At 37.8% G+C, this 17,735-nt stretch overlaps 3 protein-coding genes across 6 annotated transcripts; 1 reads left to right on the plus strand and 2 right to left on the minus strand.

Annotated features, from left to right (window-relative positions):
• On the plus strand, nt 518–5,741 carry LOC18783045 (aspartate aminotransferase, mitochondrial). The gene is made up of 10 exons (XM_020559649.1): nt 518–844; nt 1,399–1,484; nt 2,439–2,645; nt 2,800–2,905; nt 3,097–3,201; nt 3,299–3,471; nt 4,157–4,316; nt 4,509–4,604; nt 5,093–5,187; nt 5,298–5,741. The coding sequence occupies exons 1-10, from the start codon at nt 677–679 to the stop codon at nt 5,368–5,370; spliced, it is 1,269 nt and encodes a 422-aa protein (XP_020415238.1). The 5' UTR covers nt 518–676; the 3' UTR covers nt 5,371–5,741.
• Nucleotides 5,542–17,190, minus strand: LOC18782772 (shaggy-related protein kinase zeta). 4 transcript variants are annotated; one of them, XM_020559650.1, is made up of 12 exons: nt 16,967–17,190; nt 15,354–15,446; nt 14,983–15,042; nt 14,630–14,902; nt 14,437–14,511; nt 14,298–14,354; nt 13,845–13,985; nt 13,689–13,739; nt 13,516–13,611; nt 13,113–13,196; nt 6,772–6,873; nt 5,542–6,245 (listed from the first exon to the last, which is right to left on the minus strand). In XM_020559650.1, exons 1-12 carry the CDS (start codon nt 17,087–17,089, stop codon nt 6,192–6,194), a joined length of 1,209 nt encoding a protein of 402 aa, XP_020415239.1. In that variant the 5' UTR covers nt 17,090–17,190; the 3' UTR covers nt 5,542–6,191. The 4 variants fall into 4 exon arrangements, with proteins under 4 accessions (XP_020415239.1, XP_007215447.1, XP_020415240.1 ...); XM_007215385.2 differs by lacking the exons at nt 5,542–6,245; nt 6,772–6,873 and adding exons at nt 11,637–12,275; nt 12,765–12,866 and having other exon boundaries at nt 16,967–17,187; XM_020559651.1 differs by lacking the exons at nt 5,542–6,245; nt 6,772–6,873; nt 16,967–17,190 and adding exons at nt 11,637–12,275; nt 12,765–12,866; nt 16,840–16,928.
• Nucleotides 7,186–10,836, minus strand: LOC18782909 (pentatricopeptide repeat-containing protein At1g25360; the record flags this gene model as incomplete). The annotated part of the gene is made up of 2 exons (XM_007216063.2): nt 7,186–7,903; nt 8,260–10,836. A coding segment is annotated over one exon (2,511 nt), but the record flags the coding sequence as incomplete, so codon positions are not given.

Genomic DNA, 17,735 nt, shown 5'->3' on the forward strand with positions numbered 1-17,735 from the left:
CACAAAACCGATTTCATTAGTTTTCCACTTAAAAAATTGTTGATATAAAAATAAAAAAATTTCTCCAAGTGTGTCAGTGTTCTTTTGGGACCTTTTGCAAATGATCCACTAGTTTAGTGGTTTGGAGTAATTGCTTATCCATAAAAGATTTTGAGTTTGAATTCTAGTATTCGTGTAGTGTGTTTAAGTTTAGTATACTATTGCTCATTTTAATAAAAAAAAAAGGTCACAAATTTAAATAAAAACAAAGTAAAAAAAGGATACTTATTAGTGAGTGGGCTGCGAAGTGACGTGTGCTCATTAATGACTATTAACAACAGAAGCAGACAAAATAGAAAACAGATATAATCCACAAATTAATCAAATAATTGTAGTAAAAAAGAGAGAGGGGAGAGAGAGAGAGAGAGAGTGACAATACAATTTACAAAGAAAGGAGGAGATGCCAAAAGCAAGCGTCAGCACCTATAAAGCGTAATTTATTAATTATTAATAATATTCTAGAAAAAGCGTCACGCACTTCAAGGTCGTTGCAACCAACAAAACAACGAAAAACCCAAATCATAATCACTATATATATATATATATATATATACACTTGGCTTCCTTCTCTCTCAATCTTACCATTTTAGTTTTAGAAACCAAATAGCTTCCTTGTTGCTTGGTCTACCGAATTCCAATGGCGCTTTCCAGAAAACTTTTTCAGCACCGGAGCTCCGTATCCTTCTTCGGAGCCCGATCCATGTCGTGGTGGAGGAGCGTGGAGCCAGCTCCAAAGGATCCGATTCTCGGCGTCACAGAGGCCTTCCTCGCCGATCCAAGTCCCGACAAAATCAATGTTGGAGTTGTGAGTATCTGCTCTGCCTTTGATCTAACATTACCTTCTGAATCATGAGCTTTAAGCTTTTGAAAATATTGTATTCTTTTGGATCATCATTTCTGTTTTATTTTCCTTCTTCATCCACCCGACGAGTTAGCTACACAGTATGGAGTGGAAGTGTTCAGTTTTATTTTAATTATGTTTTTCTTCTCTCTTCTTGTCCTGGAAATTGAGTAATTTTTTGGTATGAAACCGGACCTGGAAATGAATAAAACAGTAACTTTCTCGGAAGCCAAACAGCAACCAAATCAAGGGGAAAAGGAAAAGCTGAGAATAATTTTCTTTTTCTTTTTTTAAAATTTTAAAATGTCTCATTTCTGTTTTTTTTATAAATATTTGGTGCTTCGTTGGCGAGCTTTTGTTGGCTTCCAAAGGACAAAAATGTTCTAATTGAATGTTTTTGTAGTAATTTTTATTCTGACGCATTTTTTGTAGTACTTTAACAATAGCTAAACAGTTATGAATATGTGCTTGATTTTTTTTTTTTAATACATATTTATTTTCGAATTTATGGATTAAAGGGTGCGTACCGAGATGATAAGGGCAAGCCAGTTGTTCTCGAATGCGTCAGAGAAGCAGAGCGGAGAATTGCGGGAAACTTGAACATGTAAGTGGGTATATTTTCTGAAGTTTAGAACCACTTTTGTTATTAATTGATTGATTGCTTTCCTTATATGCATCATCTCATTTTAGATTTTGCATTTTTGTAATGGGAGCTGTGACATGTGGCTTTTTTTTCTTTTTTTGTTTTTGTCTTGGAGAATGCTAATAGTGTTTTACAACTTGCTACTTTTGCAGTGGTCCCTTTAAGTTAGCTTTTATATTGCCCAATGCCCACTACGGCCACAAACATATCCTTGGTTCTTTTGTCACACCTACTCTGGAGTCATGATACTGCTCGTACGCTTGAGAATATTTTTCTTTTTCGCTATTTGCATTTGGATATAGATTCTTAACTTTATTCTGTCTTGATCGTTCGAGTAGATTTATTTATTTTTGGGGAGTGGTGGGGCTTTTATAGTTTTGGGTATTTGATATAGTGGAAATTGGGCTAGCAATTGGCAACTTTAGAACCATATTGTACTCTCCACGCTGGGACTTATTGTCTTGATAGCCAGGTCGTGGTGAAGGGTAATCTTTATCTGTTGTTGTAACCGTGACTCTGCAATTTGAGTTTCCTAATGTTGAGTTTGATGCTTTATAATTGGAATTGGATTGAGTTTGTAGGATGTTAGGATTATGTTAGCAGCAGTGAAGGTTTATGTATTCATTTTCAGTTGTGAGAGATGAAGGAAGAATGAGTAGATAGATTCCTTCAATCTCTCTTGTTCATAGACACTATAAACTACAACTCTTCTTATACTTCAAAAAAACCCATGCTAGATAAGTTAATGCGGAAAATTTTGTGCAAACCGGCTACTAAGGACTGGAATATTGCATATGCATCTTTACAATTAGAACTAAAAACCAAACCTTCCACTGTATCATGTAAGTTCCCTTAGTTTCTTAATTTTTTCGTAGCACTAATGTATATAATTTACAATTGGTTTGTTCTTGCCAGGGAGTATCTTCCTATGGGAGGAAGTGTGAACATGGTTGAAGAAACATTGAAGCTGGCCTATGGGGAGAATTCTGAGCTCATTAAAGATAAAAGGATAGCAGCAGTGCAAGCTCTCTCGGGGACAGGTGCATGCCGTCTTTTTGCAGATTTTCAAAAGCGTTTTTGTCCAGATTCTCAAATCTATATACCAGTGCCTACATGGGCCAAGTGAGCATTGCTTAGAACTTTTGATTCTTAAGAATCTCTCTCTCTCTCTCTCTCTCTCTCTCTCTCTCTCTCTCTCTCTCTCTCTCTCCACATTTAAACGGCCAATGTGAACAATTTCTGATGCAAATGGTCTTCCAAAATAAAATTTCAACAGCCATCATAACATCTGGAGAGATGCTCATGTCCCTCAAAAGACTTTCCATTACTATCACCCACAGTCTAAGGGGTTGGACTTTGCAGGACTGGTTGACGACATAAAGGTATAGGACTCATTCTTACTTTCAATTTGATTGTTTTAATTATTTCAGCTACGTTCTTGTTTTAAAACAATTAATCTACCACATTAAGCTTTCCTTGTAGATATAATTTGTTTTTACTCTTTGCCCTCTACATTCTCTTCACTGACGCCCTGTTCCTTCCCCTGCAAACTGGGCATCAATGTTTTGTATAGAATGCTCCAAATGGCTCGTTCTTTCTACTTCATGCGTGTGCTCACAATCCTACTGGAGTGGATCCCTCAGAGGAACAATGGAAAGAGATCTCAAAAAAGATTAAGGTAAATTTCGCAGAATATTTTCCTTATGTTTTTTCTTCTTTTACCCCTAATACCTTTCTTTACTCTTGGGTTGATTTGGATTTTGTGATTGGTTCAGGAAAAGGGCCATTTTCCTTTCTTTGACATGGCATATCAAGGTTTTGCTAGTGGTGACCCGGAGAGAGATGCGAAAGCCATCAGGATTTTTCTTGAGGATGGCCATCTACTTGGAATTGCCCAATCATATGCCAAAAATATGGGACTTTATGGCCAGAGAGTAGGATGTCTTAGGTAATTGTGTGTTGTTAAATACGGTTTCAATTTAATTTGGCACTTTTAATACTTCTGTTTAGTATTTCAGTCTTAATGAAAGTAGCAACTGCATGCTTCTTCTTGTTCTGTCTGTCATCTCTATAACCCTGGCTAAACATTAACTACATGTTCAATTGGCAATTCTGTAAAAAATGACATAAACGTAGGACATTATAGTAGTGTATACAACCTGTACATTTGATGCGTAAATGATTATACGCATTTTATGTTATCACCAATTGAAATATGAAACTATATGATTTATTCTCATGTATCACTTTGCTCAATGCCAAACTGGTTTTATCAAGATCGCTGTACTGCATGCTTTATAAGTGTTTGAATACTCTTGTCTGGGCTTCAGCCTTCACCTGTTCATGCCTTTAACATTGTTATCTACATATGAAGGGGACATATGTTATATATGATAGGTGAGCATTCTGCATCTCTCAGGTACTGTAAGCTGCACTCATGGTGAATATGACTTTTTATTTTTCCTCCTTTAAATGGTTGCGCCTAGTCTCATCTCATACCTTACTCCCTACTGGTCTTTAGGAAAATTTTGTAACATAGGGCTTATATGTCAACTCCACTTATAAAGTAGACTAAGAAAGCGGAGGGTCTTTTGGTACATCTTTTATGCTGATGTTGCTCTCTATGTTTGCAGCGTGCTTTGTGAGGATGAAAAACAGGCAGTGGCTGTAAAAAGCCAGTTGCAGATGCTTGCCAGACCCATGTATAGTAATCCACCTGTTCATGGAGCGCTTATAGTTTCAACGATCCTTGGTGATCCAGGCTTGAAGAAGTTATGGCTCAAGGAAGTTAAGGTAATTCATCATTCCTTTGCTTCTTTCTTTAGTTAATCTTTTAAATCTCATTTTGAGCTGGATAGATATCCTTTCTCTTTACCATAAATACAAAGGCCTGACTTTTGTTTAATATTAATTATTTTTGGAAGGAGTTGTATCTTTGTTTCGTGATCATCTGATGTTTATGTCCTTCGTCATTCTTCTCTCCAGGGCATGGCAGATCGCATCATTGGAATGCGAACTGCTCTACGAGAGAACCTTGAGAAACTTGGGTCCCCCTTATCATGGGAGCACATAACTAATCAGGTTTGTTAGATTCTTTCTAGTCCATCATCTATGAGGCACAGACAGGAGGCTTGGACACATGTCCACATAATAAATGGTTCCTCGAGGAAAAATTATATTCCTCAAAATAAGATTTTCTTTCTTAATGGAGAAAAGGACTTGGAAGTGTGCGAAATTGCCACTATTTGAACCTAAATGATTTCGTAATAGCAATGTTCAACTTCCATATTATAAAAATATTGTTTACTGTTATGTCCAAGCCCTAAATTCTTGGTATTTTCTTTGTTTGATAATGATCGAGAAGGTTAAACAAAACAATACAAACAATTTAGGGCCCTGGACATAACAGTCTTTTGGGGTATTTCATGTGTCAATGTTCATGTGTTTTTTACCTAGGGATCCTTGTCTGTGCTACGTAGTCTGTTAATTTGTATTGCTTGGCCGCGTTTGATCTCCACCTTGTTTTCTAGTCTATGTTATTTAAAAATCTTGTTGATTCTTGCAAACAGATTGGTATGTTTTGCTATAGTGGAATGACACCTGAACAGGTTGATCGCTTGACAAATGAATTTCATATCTATATGACTCGCAATGGTCGAATAAGGTTCTCTCTCTCTCTCTCTCTCTCTCTCACACACACACACACACAAACAATCATATGCGTGCTGCAGTCTCTAGTTCGATATGTCTCACGTATGGTATTTATATGCACAGTATGGCGGGTGTTACAACCGGTAATGTTGGATATTTGGCAAATGCTATACATGAAGTCACAAAATCAGCATAGAGATCCAGTCATAGGTCACTTACTCCTCGACAGGATATACGAACTTTAGCAGATACTGATTTTCTTATCTTCTTCATCTCCTTATGATAGAGATAAGGAAGGAGCAATAAACTACAACCACCATTGATGCGCTCTTCTCAGTTCCTTCCTCCATTTTTTTATTGTACCGGAGGGGAGTTTTTATCTGGGTTACATATTAAGTCCTCTAATTCAAGAAGCACAAAATAAAGAGCGACATTTTATCGATATCATTTGTAGTCTGATTCCTGGATTTTGCCTTCACCAATAAATTAGGTCTGAAGCATTTTGTTGCATCAAAATATCATAAGGAATAAAGATTTATAAGCTATTTGCGTGCTTTTGTCAGCAAATTGACAAATTAATATATGAATGGTGGCTAATCATTTCTCCAATACAAGTTAATTAATTTCCACCAAGCAGCTGTGTTACTACCAATTGCACAGATACCACCTCCAAACACTAGGCAAGAATATTGTATTGCATGATGCTCAAGCTCAAGCTCTAGCTCTGCGCTGTCAAACATACTTCGAGGCAGGACCACAACGAACACTAGATTTGAATGCATTATGCACTTGGTTTCCCTTAATCCTTGCAATCAAAACGATGCACAGATGCAGGAAGACGGTAATTTTCCGCTAAACTGGTATAGTAGACAGGATCAACCATTTCCAGGTTAAGCCAGAGAGCAGCAGATTAGGCTAAAATGCTGAGTGTGTTATATAAGACCACAAAGAGGCCCTCGTGTGCTTCACATCCATCCACTAGTACAAGAAATAATTCCTTGTTTCATGACTTTACATTCAAGTACGAACTGGGTGTGGGAATCCAAGACCAGTCTGCTGCCGCATATGCTCCTGTATGAGCCTCTTGATCAGTTCCGGTGAAGCTCCATTTAACGGCAAATCAATTTTGGAGGCAGAGTTGGGGGAATAAGTAAATTGAAACTTTTAGTAGAATATGTGATTGCCAAGAAAAAACAACTGAAAATTTTCATCTTAGATGCCCCTACTGTACTCTTTCCAGGTTATGCAACCATACCAAACCTAGGTAAATTTGAAGAAATTTCATATAACTCGAGATTTATTTAACAATACACGTACGTAAAAGGGCATGTCCTCTATCACGTTATTACCCGCAAGCACTTAAGTTTAAGTGGCAAAAAGCTCAGCATATCTGAATCAGTAGAGTTCTGTGTTGGTCAGCTTTAAGGCGCTAAGATTGATCACAGGCACCTCTATAGTCCATAAAAGAAGCAAGGAAAAATGCATATAGGGGCATGAACAAGCAACAAATATAGATACTTAACACGTGACGTACTTTGATGTTTTGTCATGTGAATGATTAACAGATAAAAAAAAAAAAATTAAATCTGAAACTCACTTCTTGTTTGAAGTAGAAAACTGGTGACAACAGGCGCCTATTTGGAAGGAGAACATTGGGCTCACGAAGTTGATCAATGAAAGAATGTGTGCATGCTTCTAGCTGTAATGGGGCGATCAGTGAGAATTTGGATATTATGCATGTCATGAAGTGGAAGTATCAAACTCAAGCAGCTCAGCACCAAAATGAAACTTGCCAAATAGAGCCAACTCATCTAAAATCTTTATGACAAGGCATAATTGCTTGGGTTTTATCTCGAAACAACAGAAGAGCTCCGTGGGAAGAAAAGTCCAACTCACTGCGGTGCAGAGTTGGAGCATTGTCTGCTTCAGGTGGCAAACCTGAATTAAGGAGCATTATTGCAGATAAACTATAGGAATACTGGCAAAAACAAAATAATCCCACAGATACCACTAAGTGTTTTAATAGTTAATAATTTTATAGTTACAGGTATGGACATGGACAAGAACAGTACGTGTTCAGGACATAAAAGGAAAAGGAAAAAACCACCCAAATTTGTACACATAAGGTTTCCTTGCACACAGAACAAAGACACATATGTAAGTATGCGCGTGTACATGTGCCCATGTGCGAATATAAAGTCTGCCCTCTATAACTATAAGCAGCCCTGAGAACCAACTTATTTGAAGGGTTATAATCAAAATGCATACCTTATGCCAAGGACGAGCTTTAATATGAAGGAACCTAAAATCTGTACGATTTGGAATCCATGCATCAAATTTATAGTCTAGTTGCAGTGCAAAGAACCTGCAAGAAGACACCTAAACTGTATGCTTACACAATTACATGATCCACTTAGTTCAGCAGCGATAGTGAGGCTTGACCTTGATAATCTCTACAAGTTGGTCCACTGCATCCTCTCCTGGAAACAATGGCTGTAGAAGACTTTGAATTGTTTTGATCAGTTAAGAAGTAAATATTGTTTAACCCAAGCTAACTTAGGCCAACAAGAAGCCAAGCAGTCCATAACCTGTCCCAGAAGAAGCTCAGCAAGGACACAACCAGCTGCCCAGATATTAATGGGTGTTGAATATTCTTTGCACCAAAGATTAGTTCAGGAGCCTGATAGCGACGAGAACATATGTTTGAAATTTTTGCTTCTCTCTCGAACCTGATTAGCAAGAAAATCACTGAAATGAAATCATACAAGGAAACTGATTTTCTTAGGAAAATAGCAACTGTATTAGCATGAAGCCTTTAAAAAGAAAGGTGGTTGACGTATAGACAGACATTAACTCAAACAAGTACTAATATCTTGAGTTGAAGCCATGCATTAATTTTCACCAAATGGACAGGTGATTGACTATCGGTTTATCAACAAGAAAAAATTATCCATCATAAAAGCAACTGGTCATTCTGCCTCTAAGTTCTAAAACGTAGTGTCGTGACATGATTGAATGCAAGTGTAAAATGTCATGAAGACAAACACACCAGAACTTTTTCACTTCCGAAATCACAAAGCTTCACCTGGTGGTTAGGGGGATCAACCCGCCAAGTATTTATAAAACCTCCTCCCATCAAGCTCGGGCCAGATTACCAGTAATTGCCACAAGAGCATTCACCATTCCTAAAATGATGAAACCTCTTTGCATCCCTCACAATTATGTCTCTTCCAACCACTCTTGACATAAACTTAATTGCAGTATGGCAATCCCCACAAATCCTAAGATTCTTAAAAACTCTGATTGTGGCTCCAAGAGGAAGCTTCATGAGCCCAAATGCAACTGCAAGCTTCTCACTGTGAGTGGACAAGGAATACTCCTTATGCTCAGACTCCATATCATGCAACACAAACTTTGTGTCAGGGAGATATCCTAACTTCCTCATTTCAAGTCCTAGTTGCTCAAGATATTTGTACACGGCTTGGACCTCAGGGTGCACAGTATCACCAACTAAGAAGACGTGGACCATGTTTTCAACGTCAATCCAACTACAACCAGGCTCTTTCTTAACCCCTCGATCTCTCATTAGTTGCCGCACCTTAGCCACATCATCCCAACGGCCTATAGCGGCATACAGGTTTGACAAAAGTATGTAAGTTCCATCGTGTTGTGGCACCAACTCAAAGAGTCGTTCTGCTGCTTGAATTCCTAAATCCATATTCCCATGAGTCCGACAACCAGCAAGAAGAGCCTCCCAAATCGGTGCACCTGGCTCAAAAGGCATTGATTCAATCAAGCCCTTGGCTTCTGTGAACTCCCCACATCGACACAACAGATCAATCATGCGAGCATAATGGCCTTCATCAGGGCTAATACCATAAGAGACACGCATTGAACTAAAATAATGGCGCCCTTCCTTGACTAAACCAGCATGACTACAAGCTGATAGAATGATGAGGAAAGTTATTCTATCTGGTAGTATATCTGCCTTCAACATTTTTTCAAAAAGGTCTATTGCTTGAACACCATGTCCATGTTGGGCCAGAGCTGCAATCATAGCATTCCAAGACACTGAATCAATATAAGGCATGGTAAGAAACACAGAGTTCGCATCCTCGAAAACTCCGCATCTTGCATACATTGTGATAAGTGCATTTGCAGCTGAAAGGCTTGAATCAAACCCCAAGCTAATTAGTTGAGCATGGAGCTGGCGTCCATGCTCCAATGCTCCAAGCGCAGCACAAGATGTAATTGCTCCAGAAAATGCATAATCACACGGTTCAAAACCTTCTGATCGCATTTGGTTGAATAGCTTCATCGCTTCTTCTCCTAATCCATTTTGAGCTAAACCAGATATCATCACAGTCCATGTCAGAATGCTCCTCTCTGGCATTTCCTTAAAAAAGGATTTTGCTTCCTGGATGCGCCCTGCACTAACATACCCTGAAAGGATTGCATTCCAAGAAACAAGATCTTTAACAGGCATATTATTAAAAATATACCGTGCTTCATCAAGTTTACCACATTTGTAATATAGTGTAAGCAATGTATTGTTCACAGATAATGAAAAATCCACAGTAGGCTTCGCTTCAGTTCTAAGTATGTAAGCATGCACCTGCTTCCCAAGCTGAAATAGTCCATTATTAGCGCAAGTACTAATAACACTAGTGTAAGTAAATTCATCCTGATGAATCCCCAGTAACCGCATTTTCCTAAACAATAGCAATGCTTCTTGAAAAGAATTGTGGTGAGCATAACCCGAAATCATCGCATTCCATACAACTTCCATCCTTTCATCCATTCCATCTAGCAATTCCCGAGCTGCATGAAGGTCTTCATTCCTTATGTACCCAGTAATCATCGTTGTCCATGATAGTTCATCTCTCTCAGGCATCTCATTAAACAAATTCCTAGCTTCACCCATCAATGATGATGATGATACTAATGGTGAAGAAGCACATCTAACATAAACAGATAACAGCGCATTCCATACCGAAGTGGCAAACCCTGTTCCTGACTTAACTACTGCACAATGTAGTTGCTGGCACTGCTTTTCAACATCCACTATCTGTGCCGCACCACTTAGTACAGTCGTATATGTGAAATCGTCAGGCCTAAAACCACCTTGCCTCATCTCACAAAATAGTCTAATAGAGGCATAGCCATCATTGTTACGAGAATAGCCTGTGATCATCGCATTGTAACAAACAGTGTCTCGCATGCTCAATGGAGTTTCATTGAATATCTTCCGAGCCAGCGTTAGATTCCCAATGGCAGAGTACGCCGTAATCAAGGTGGTTCTAGCAACAATGTCTGGTTTTGGAATTTGATCGAACAGTTGGTGGGCATAACTAAAATTTGAAGATTTACAGTAGACATCAATCAAGCGGTTAAGAATATGGCCACGTGGCTTGAACCCAGAAGCTATCATGTGGGCATGGGTCGTTCGAGCTATAGAGTATGAGACGGGGCTTTGAGGGCAGCATAGCTGCAGTTGGGCTGCGTAACGGTGAGCCACTGTAAAGAAGATGAAGAGATTGAAAGCGAGGCAGAGGGCAAAAGATGGGAAAGCGGGCAAAATTGAAATGGGATTCTCCTTTTTTTTTTTTTTGGGCACACAAACAGAAAGGATTCTCGGACGTAGGAAGGAATTCCTATATATTTACCTTTATTTGCCCCCAAAAACATTTTTTTATGTCTTATTTCTTTTTTGTCGTAAGTTGGTCCTTAAGATTTTGAAGGCATGCTGGATGGGGACAAATAGTGTGATGTTGCGAAAGTGATTAAGAGCATTCACCTATGCACTCAAGATATTATGTTCGATTTTCCCACCCCAATATCACTTGTATGAAAAACAAAAGTAAAAAAGGAGTAGTTTAGAGAAAAAATAAGAGCTCAAAAATAATTCAAGAGGTTGTTGTAGTCCATCTCCTTTCATCCAAATGCACTTGAAAAGTAGTCAAAGTGTTGGGGTGGACAACTTCAAAACCATTAAGACATTTAATTTTGATTAACAAACTAAATAAACTGGGCATTTCAACAAAATAGACAATTATTTAATTGAATAGTTATATAATTTTTGAATTCAAGGGATTCTTTGTAGAGATGATATTTGAGAGAATACTAAAAAATAAATGATTTAGATCATTATAATACAATATCTTATGAAACATATAATCTTAATCTGAGTGGTGGTAAGTCATTGTCAGCAATGCAAGTCTCAATGAGGTCACCATGGTCAATGTGGTTAAACCATCTCCCAAATCCGACCTTCACTTAATGACCCTGGTTTAATATATAATCAAATCAATGAGATTCGAAGTAGGCTCAGATACGTACAACTAAGACATTGCTACATTAATGGGATGCAAAATTTGAAGGGCTTTGATGATGGCATTACTATTAAAATTTACACCAAGCAGTAATTTTCCGTTACTGCCAACCCCATAGATACCAACTTCAAACACACTGAGCAAGAATGTTCTATTAAATTATGAAGCTCAAACCTCTGCCCCATTAAACAGCAGAGATTTGAAATTATCCAGAAGAAGGCAGTATTGAAGAAATTAAAAAAATACAGAAATCAACAATAGCAAAATATAATTCGAGACAAGACAGCAACAGACAGCAGAAACAACACCATAATTAAAAGGTAAACGACAAGCCGCACTACTATTATGCCCCTCGGGGCACCGGACTTTTACAGCCCCTACCCTAGCTAGATTTGAATAAACTTATACACTTGGCTTTCTGGAATCATTACAATCAAAACGATATACAGATGCAGGAAGACAGTATGTTTGGGCTAAAATGACATAGAAGACAGGATCAACAATTTCCAGGTTAAGCTGGAGAGCCACTATATGTATACATCATCGGAGGGGAGGGCGAGAACAGCATATTAGGCCAGAATGCTGAGTGTTATATAGACCACAAAGAGGCCCTCTTTTGCTTCACATCCATCCACTAGTAGAACAGATAATTCCTTGTTTCACGACTTTATATTCAAGTACCAACTGGGTGTGGGAATCCAAGACCAGTCTGCTGCCGCATATGCTCTGGTATGAGCTTGTTGATCAGTTCGGGTGACGCTCCACTTAACTGCAAGTCAATTTTCAAAGCACTGGTGAGAGGGATGAGTCAATTAAAACTTCCAAGAGTAGAAAATGCGTTCGCTAAGAAAATCAGCTAAAAAATTTCACTTCAACTTGTCGATGGCAAAGAAAATGACAAGAAGAAATGTATATATGTCATCCTATGCTCATCGAACTGGTTCCTAATTCTTCCAAGTTACAAAACAGGACTCAACCTAGGAAAATGGTATATTTGACCTTCATGGTACTGAAAATTTGAAGAAATCCAAATAACTCAGGACTTATTCAACCAGACAAGATATCACGGAATTTCTCTCACACCAGGTGGCTATTAGCCACTCTTCAAAGACGAGTAGAATGAATCAACATCATGTTCACAAGTGCCAAGTTAAAGTGCCGAAAGGCCCAGCACATCTGAATCAGTGGCATTGAGTATTGGCCTACCTCAAGGTGTCAAGATTGATAACAGGTAAAAATAAATAAATCTGAAACTCACTTCTTGTTTGAAGTTGAAAAGTGGTGGCAGTGGGCGACCATTTGGAAGGCGAGCATTGGGCTCCCGAAGTTCGTCAAAGAAAGGATGTGTGCACGCTTCTAGCTGTAATTGGGCAATCAGTGAGAATTTAGATATTATGCACGTTGCGGAGTGAAACTATCCAAAATTGACAAATAAACATTTCCATCCCTACAGCTAAGTGCAAAAGTTGCAGCTCAGCACCAAGATAGATTCTAAACAGAGGCAGCTCTGCTCTAATCTTTATTCAAAACTACATCCCAAAGCATGATGTCTTGGGCTTTATCTTGAAACAATAGAAGTACTCCATGCGAAGGGAGTCCTACTCACCGCAGTGCAACGTAGACTCGGCGAATATTGAAGAAGTCGTGAGGCAAGGTCAATTGCTTCAGGCGGCATTCGCTTGTGGAAAACCTGAATAAAGGAACATTGGTGCAGATGCATAAACTATAATAATCCCACAGATAACAGTAATTAAAACGCTATAATCCTAGTGTAAACATAATTAATAATGTTATTGGTCAGCACAGCTAAGTATGGACAAGCACAAGGAAGAGTACGATCAGGAAATAAAAGGAAAATCCCAGGAAATTTTGGGACAGAAGGGGTCCAGAACATAAAGACATGAACGTATCTGTACATTATGCCCATGTGCGAATTATGTTATCACACCTTCCTCTATGCGCAGCCCTTAGGATCAACTTATTTGAAGGGTTATAATCTAAATGCATACCTTATGCCAAGGATGAGCTTTAATCTGAGGGAACCTAAAATCTGTGTAGTTCGGATTCATGCATCGAATTTCTTCTCTGGTTGGAGTACCAAGAACCTGCAAGAAGACATTGACAGTGTAAGCACATGCACTTGCATGCACCACTTAATTCAACAGAGAAAGTGAGGCTAGACCTTGATAATCTCTACAAGTTGGTCCACTGCATTCTCTCCTGGAAACAATGGCTGTAGAAGAGCGGGAAATTCTTTTGATGAGTCAAAAACCAAATATAGTCTAACCAAAAAACTTAGGCCAAGAACAAGAATATTATTTACAAAGAAGTCGATAACCTGGCCTAGAAGGAGCTCAGCAAGGACACAACCAGCTGACCAGATATCAATGGATGTTGTATATTCTGTTGCACCAAAGATGAGTTCAGGAGCCCGATAGTAACGAGAACATATGTACGATATATTTGCTTCCCCCTTGACCTGATAGAAAGAAAAAATAAATCATTAAACTGAAATATAAAAGGAAACTGATTTTCTTAGCAACATAGAAACTGCATCAGCATTTAGCATAGACAAGTGATTTAAGTATAGCCAGACTGGCAAAAACATCTTGCTTTGAAATCATGCAATATTTTTTATCCAACAGGCAGCTGATTAATTATTGGTTTATTAAGAAGTAAAGATTAACAACCATCAAAGAAAATCGTCATTCAGCCATCAAAATTCCCCCCCAAAAAAAAGTCTGATAATTGAATAAAAGTAAAGTGTTAAATGATGTGAGGAAAAACATACCAGAACTTTTGCACTTCCGAAGTCGCAAAGCTTAACCTGATGGGTGAGGGGATCAACCTGCCAAGTATATTGGAAAATGGGGGATAAAAAATCCAATTCATTTTAGAGAGAACAAACACAATAAACAAAAAACACATACCAAAAGATTTTGAGGCTTCACATCTCTATGGCAAACACCAGGTACAGCATGAATATAAGCCAGGCCCCTAAAAATCTGAAATGGTTTTTTTTTTTCTTTTCCATTTATTATAAGGGCATAAGCCAGTATAAATGATTACCAACATAAAAACCAACAATAAGTTAACTAACACAAAACGAAAAAGGATTCATACTTGATATGTATAAAGTTTCACATAGATTAGTGGCATCCTTTGGTTCATACTACTGTAGTGCTTCAGAACCCTGTACATAGTCTCGGGTACATATTCCATAACAAGATTCAAGAAAAGCTCATCTTTACTTGTTGTAGAGAAGAAACAATGCTTCAGGGAAACAACATTTGGGTGATCCATCAAGCGCATCAACTGCAACTCACGATTTTTATACCTCCTGTCCTGCAAGACCTTCTTTATGGCCACCGTTTCTCCAGTTTCAATGCATTTAGCCTGAAAGAAAAAAGAGTGCCAAATACTCAAATGAGGAAAAGAAATTAAGAATACTTTGTTCCATTAAGTAAAATCCATACCTGAAAAACGATTCCAAATGATCCAGTACCTACAACACGCTCTGCCATGTAACTGATCGTCTGCAACCAACATCAGAGGAACACCTCAGAATACAAAAAGAATGGAAAACCAAATAATTCTTCAGAAGTTCGACATATCAGAATCATAGGTAAAGGGCCTCAGCTGTTAGCACCTCTTATGACCAAAAGGAACCAAGGAACAGTGTTCATAAAGAATTTATCATCTCTCAAGTCAAGTAATCCTTGATTATGAAGGCGAAAAGTGTACAAATTTTTGTGCAATAGATGGAATTCAAGGGGAAGAAGAAAGAGTTTGGTCAAATTGTAGCCACCAAATGGGGTAAAAGAAGAAAGAAAGAGCCAGTACTAACCCGTTTGGGTTCACCATTTTTGCCACCAATGGTTGTTGAAATGATGTGACCGGTGACTGCATCATTTCCCTCAATAACAGGAGCTGACATTTCCTGCAATTCATAGCAACACAACATACAAACATAAGCACAAACTGCAGAATAGCCATAAAAGAGTGCAGATGAACACATGGACAATGCCTCTATGTTATTATACCAATTCTAACATTTATCAATCTTCATTCTTCATCTGAGTTCGGCTCTGTTGGTCTACAACTGCCGTCTACAAACTAATTGCATGTATCTAATACATAAATCCTATTGTTTGTATGATTGTGTCTTATGCTGCACTACATTCTTTGTATGGAAAAAATATAAAAACATGCAACCCCCTCTATATTAGTGAGAATTTTGAAATTTTTGTGCTTGGAAACCTGTCCTACACAAAGTGAAAAATTAGTGTACACTTAACAACAGTCTAAAGCAATTAAATGTTGAATGCATTGATGATAACAAAAGTTAATACTTACAAATTTGAAAAAGACTTAACGATACAGCATAACAGACACAAACTGATGGATATTCAGAATGAGATTTAGGAAAGGGGAAAGCACAAAGATCTCAACAGAGATTTAAACTAAAGCAAAATCAGGTAACCCTAGTTTACAAGAAAGCATCACATGCTATAAAACTTGCATTTTAAAGAAACTACTGTTAATAAAGAATCAAAGAACATCAACTTCCTGAAGCAAACTAGAATACTTTGAAGAACAATCCACGTAGAGGAAAGAAAAAGAACAAAAAGTCAGCAAAAATTACGACATTATTAAGAAACTGGAAAACCCAAAAGATATCGGATTGACAACAGCCTCCAAAAACCACCAAATGAGTACCAATACAAGCATGAGATCAGAAAAAACCTATTCAAGAAGCAAAGATAAAAATAAATAAAACATAAAAGAAGAAAGAAAGTTCAGTAGTGTCCAATAAGATTAACCGAAATAATGTAGCGTCAAACTTAAACCAGTAGAGAATTTTTCAAAAATAGATCACATGAGATAGTTGAAAGTTAAAGCGAAAACTGGACAAAAGGGCTAGTATGCAAAAGCAACAAAACCCAATTGCCCAGATTGGCAAAATGGGAAAGTTAGAGCAATCACAATTTCTAAATTCGGCTCAATTAAGTCTTTAATACTTCCATTTTAGGTAACAAAACAGCTAATGAACACAAATAAAATTAGCCAACGCCGCATTTTCTATAATTTTCTCCTCCTAATTTTCCTAAAGCAACGTGATCTCAGACAAAAATAATAGAGGGAAATAAAAATTAATGCGAAAGAAAAAAAAAAGTACAAAAAAAGTTATAAAATCGAAGCCGAGCCCGGAGAGAAGCTCCGGCAAGGCGACTCTAACCTCAGAACACAGAGAAAGTTGCAGATCGCTTCTAATTAGTGAGGAAATTGAAGCTTTTAGCTGGATCAAGGTCGATCTAAGCACCGAAACCTACCTCTACGAACATGAAGACGGAGACAGAAGAGAGAAGGAGAATCTCTAAGAGAGCAAACAGCAAAGCTCAAAGAGGTGGCTGTGAAATGCGAGAGCGAGAGCTAGAAAGAGAGAGAGAGAGAGAGTACCTTGTCGGAGTCCATATCGGGGGCTCGGCGAGTCACGTGGTTCAGTGGCTCATTGTGGTCTTGCTGTCGCTGTGGCTGTGCCTCTGCTTGTTGATGCTTTGGCCCCAAAGCCAAAGACCCCATGTGATAGTGAGATTGCGACTCTCTCACACACCCACCTTCTCTCTTTTTCGCTCTCTACTCTCTCACACCATTTAGCTCTTGGTCTAGTTGTATTTTTCTCCACAATCGGAGGAGTATAGATGAAAGAAAACATATTTGTGATGAGTTCAATATCTAGGTAGTTACTCTAATAAATATTTAAATTAAGAATTGATTACATACTTCGAATAAATATTTAAGTTAAGAATTAATTAAGTATTTAAGTTAATGTCTTATAATATAATAAGCATAAGTATAATTTTGTTTGTGAATGTATTGGCTGATTCTAAATTATTGTGAGTGCCTTAACCATTCATAAAAGTATATTGTAAGTATTTTATCGCTTGTAAAATAGAAAGGGTTAAATACTTTTTTGGTTAGTGAATTTTGCTTGAAAGTTCAATTTGGTCAATGAGAAAAAAAAAAAATTAGCCAAATTAGTAACTGTGTTTTCTAAAGTTTACAATTTATAAGCATTCCATTATCTTCTGTTAAGTGAAGTTTTTATTTTATTTTTATTTTTTTACAAAGCATGTTCAATCTTCTTCCTCTAACTCAATGAGTTAGGGTATATTGTGTTATTAGGGTTTAACAAATTGGAGAAAATCTTGGATTGAAATCGGAATTA

This window comes from Prunus persica, chromosome G3 (assembly GCF_000346465.2).
Source record: "Prunus persica cultivar Lovell chromosome G3, Prunus_persica_NCBIv2, whole genome shotgun sequence".
NCBI lineage: Eukaryota > Viridiplantae > Streptophyta > Magnoliopsida > Rosales > Rosaceae > Prunus > Prunus persica.